Source organism: Papaver somniferum, chromosome 9 (genome assembly GCF_003573695.1).
Source record: "Papaver somniferum cultivar HN1 chromosome 9, ASM357369v1, whole genome shotgun sequence".
Lineage (NCBI taxonomy): Eukaryota > Viridiplantae > Streptophyta > Magnoliopsida > Ranunculales > Papaveraceae > Papaver > Papaver somniferum.
In genome coordinates, this window is record NC_039366.1 from 103265985 (window position 1) to 103270148 (window position 4164).

Sequence of the window (4164 nt, forward strand, 5' to 3'; positions counted from 1 at the left end):
ATTACTAACACTAATACGTAAATGGTAGATTTGCCATTTAAAAAAATTTGGGTTAAAGGATATCTGATTTTGCTATTTCACAACCTTTTTTGTCTTTATTGAGTATGCCTTGAAAGATTTTGGTATGCCCAAAATCAGCGTTCGTTTTCTTTGCTTCAACTATGTAGTCTATTGAAATTGCCCTATCACCCCAAAAATTTTCAAAATATCAACAAGTCCGAGACTTATTACTTATTGCATGGATGAGTGGTCTTCCTATGTCCACCGCCTTTTCCAAGTTGGACCGGGTGACATGACAAAATCCTTTCTTTATACAGAGGAAGATATTAGTGCACACTGCACACATATATGACATTTATCCGGACCAACACCTTTCTGCACCATTGTTGCAGCTTGCTTTTAGTCTTGCAATATTTACCTCGCTATTTCAGGGCATTTCACGATGTTTTTCCGCAAACGATTGCGCCACTATCCCCTCCAATACGGCCCACCCCCACCCACATGCTCCAAGCCCCCCACTCCTCTTTGTCAATTTAGTCTGCCTAGCAGCGAACTTTCCTATTCCGGTTTCTTTTTCTCTTTCTCATTTTAGGAATAATCATCATTTTGTGGCCCTCCTTTCCTCTGTAAAGAAGAAATTTCGAAACAATTTCCATATCTAGATAGAGATGCTGAAGTGGAAGAAAAGGTTTAGCAGCAGCAATGCTAGCAAAGATGAGATCAGAAGACGTGAATGTCTTTCTAAGCTGAATGAGGTTTTTCTTTTCTCAAAACACTTTTTTTTCCTTGTTATTTTCATTAAACTAGAAACCCTAACTTGAACTATTATCACTAAAAGAACACTAAAATTCACCATTTAAAACCGAATCTGATGCTTAATTGAACCAAGTAGGGGTTGATTTTAGTGTGGAAGTGAACTAATCTTTATTCTTAGTTGTTTGTATATTACTATTGGGGAACTACAATGAAGATTTGAGATGCATACAATATTGAATTATGAAATGGGTTTTTCAAATTTTTTTATGTTTTTACTTATTGTGTGATTCTTTGTGGTTCAGTCATTAGTAAAGTTGGAAGATAAAGAAAAAATTCTTCAGAGCAAAATTTCAATTGAGAATGAAAGGACAAAGAATTTTACCAAGTCTAGAAACAACAAAGGTATGTGATTAATATTCATGTCTTAGTAATTCCTCATTATGGTTTTCGTATTGTCAACCTCGCATAGAAACATTTCCCTTTTTCTTTTTCTTTTGAAGGAAAATTGGTAGATGCTGTTTAAATTCCTGATATATATTTGAACTTAAAAATTGTTCGGACAAACTTTGAAATATCCAACTCTGTAAATTTAGAATAAACTAATCCATAAAACTAGAACTTATAACTATGACCTTGACTCACAAATTAGACAACGTTTATCTATTCATCGACCAAGCAAAGCAACACGGTCTTTCTAGATGGCTTGTATGAGGTTAATAAGGCTTTTCAAAACATAGTCTGTGTACAGTTCATCAATGATCTTTATTAGAGCGTCCAAGTGTGGTGTCCCTGGTTCATGTACGACTTAGAACTTTGTTTATGTAAGTGATTGAAAACAATGAAGATCAAAAGTATCAGCTTGATGAAGTTCAATTCCTTGGAAACCTAAAACTGGTTATGATTGTTGTGAGATTGCATGCACGGAATGCCGGCGGGATCATTTGTAATTATTCTTCCTGCTGATCCATAATCCTTGTAGATGATGAGACCTCCGGAGAAACATTAAACTGTAGTTACTAAGTGTGCCCAAATTTGAATCGCCACATGTTCTTTTTATTTATTGCAACTATTAGTTCTTGTTTCTTTGCAAACATGAAAGCACTGTCGTTGTATTTGGTAATTTCCATGTCTTGTGGACTTTGGCTGAGAGGCTGAAACCTGAACTTTTTTGTTCTAACAGCCGTGCTCGAGTGTAAGAAGAGAAAATCTTTTTATGAAGCGCAAGTGGAACAACTAGAGATCTTCCGTTTACAAATTGTTGATCAGGTTTCAGTTGAACCCTTTTCTTAGTTTTCTATAAGGTTTAAGTCAAGCTTGTGGTTGTCTCCTTCGGTTTCACTCATCACCCTTTTTTTTCTTTTTTTTCTTAATAGATGAGAATGCTCAGGGACGCAGTGGAGATGGCGGAATGATGTTCCCATCAGAACCTCAGGAGTTGAAGTAATCTAGCGGCCAATGTAAGATTTTTAACTAAAGTTTGTTTTGTTGAAACACTTGCCCTGAAGTTATTCATGTCTGCTTTCAAATTCATATTATGGTGTAAGCAATCAAGATCTTCTGTGTTGTGAGAATCTCAGTTTTACTCAGTTGACTTGACGTTGTTGATATATAGGGTTAGGATTGTCAACTCATAGGTACCCTGGTAAATACATTGAAAGATTAGGATTAACAACTACAGAGACCAGATATATAGGGTTCTGTAAATCAAAATCCATATGCTAATCTGCTAACTGTTCACTTTATTTACAACCCAGTGTCAAGAATTGTCAACTCATCCTTAGTTTCAATACTGTGAAGCTGCTTTGTGTGTTCATGGTTCCATGGTTTTGGGTAAGAATTTCTAGGTTTCATGTTTCTATCAGTTTCTTTTATGCATTTTTGAAGAAAATTAGTGAATGCAAGTGATGTAGTTTATCAAGGGGAATTTAGATGCGCACTTGGTCCTTGGGAAATACAAAAGAGAAGGGTTCCATGGATTTCTTTGGTTACATGGTTCCTCTTCGTTTTCTCAATACTCTGTCAAACTTGATGTTCTATACCAGAATGCACGTTAAATACTTCTTCTGGACATGCGTTTCATCCTGTTTGTTCTGTTTTATACTTTTATGTGAAATTTTGCAGTCTTCTTCTTGTTGCAGTTTAAACCCGCAACTTGTTCTGTTTTATGTTAAGTGTTGCAGTCTTCTTCTTGTTGCAGTTTAAACCCGCAACTCTTGTGTCAATGATGCAGGGATATCAAATGTATTAAGAAAGCTGTGGTTTGAGTTATAATGAGGTCTTAGAAGATTCCTTTTGAAGTTATCTCTTGCCGCTGATACCAATGAGGTTCGAGATTTTATCTATTGTTTTCCAGAAATAGTTGGTAAGATGGGCTTCCAAGCCATTCTTGCCTGTAAATGCTGTAAAGATGGAAAACTTGTATATATTAGTGAGAGAATTGTAGATGAAAAATGATATCTTTGAAAGCATTTTTAGAATCACTGAAGCAGTACTATAACTTTTTCAATGGCACACAAGTAGCATCAAAGCCGTCTTATGGACTAGACCAGCTAGGCTGTTGCCTAGAGCCTCAAATTGTGAGGGCCCAAAAAATTTGATTTTTTTTTTTACCATATAGGTAGTGCTCACGGTTCTTGTTGATAAGTCATGCTGTTGATGAAAGTAGTTTGTTGTGTAACAACGTACTACTTCCCAATTCATCTAGCCATTACTTTATTTTCTGATTCGATTTTCATGGTCAAAGATAAACTAAATGCTATTACAGAGTTTTTAGTAAATAAGATATCAATCATCGAGATGTGGATGAATCAATTATTTTAATTGAAACTTAGGGCTTGTTTTTGATGAGGAAGACTGTCATATGGAGAATTCGAGGACTTTCGAAAATAACAAGAAACACGAAAACCGTATATTTGTAAAAGAATATAAATTGTGTATTTGTCAAAGAATTAAGCAGACTTTTTATACGTGATATAGTAGTATCAAGCAGAAAGCGGGAAGGAAGTGTTATTTGATTTTCACTACTAGGATAATGATTTTACTCTCTATTTAATAGAGGAGGCGCTTAACACAAACACCTTCTACTGTGGATCCCACTACTACATAGTAGTAAATTAGGGTATGACCCGTGCCGAACTGTTGGTTTAATTTTATTTATTTTTTATATTGGGGGTTCAACTGGAGCTGATGCATCATAGATGATCTAACTTTTATAACAAATTCAGCGTGAGAGTTAGCATGAGAAGTCAAGTTATAGCTTTGAGTATTATAGATATGGGCATGTGAGTTCTTTCTTTTTTTTTTTTTATCAATAGCATGTGAGTTTTGATCTTCGACTATAAGTACTTTTAAGTGTTTTCGGCTCACCCAGGACCAATAAAAAAATCGACTTAGGACTTTTCATTTCCT

The 4164-nt window shown here is 35.2% G+C and overlaps 1 protein-coding gene across 3 annotated transcripts; it reads left to right on the top strand.

Moving 5' to 3' along the window:
• Positions 1 to 518: 518 nt before the first annotated feature.
• Positions 519 to 3269, top strand: LOC113309328 (vacuolar protein sorting-associated protein 32 homolog 2-like). Of its 3 annotated transcripts, none has more exons than XM_026557755.1 (5): positions 519 to 755; positions 1059 to 1158; positions 1937 to 2022; positions 2130 to 2213; positions 2895 to 3269. In XM_026557755.1, the coding sequence occupies exons 1-4, from the start codon at positions 669 to 671 to the stop codon at positions 2166 to 2168; spliced, it is 312 nt and encodes a 103-aa protein (XP_026413540.1). In that variant the 5' UTR covers positions 519 to 668; the 3' UTR covers positions 2169 to 2213; positions 2895 to 3269. The 3 variants fall into 3 exon arrangements, with proteins under 3 accessions (XP_026413540.1, XP_026413539.1, XP_026413541.1); XM_026557754.1 differs by having other exon boundaries at positions 520 to 755; positions 2954 to 3269; XM_026557756.1 differs by having other exon boundaries at positions 522 to 755; positions 2987 to 3269.
• Positions 3270 to 4164: the final 895 nt, after the last annotated feature.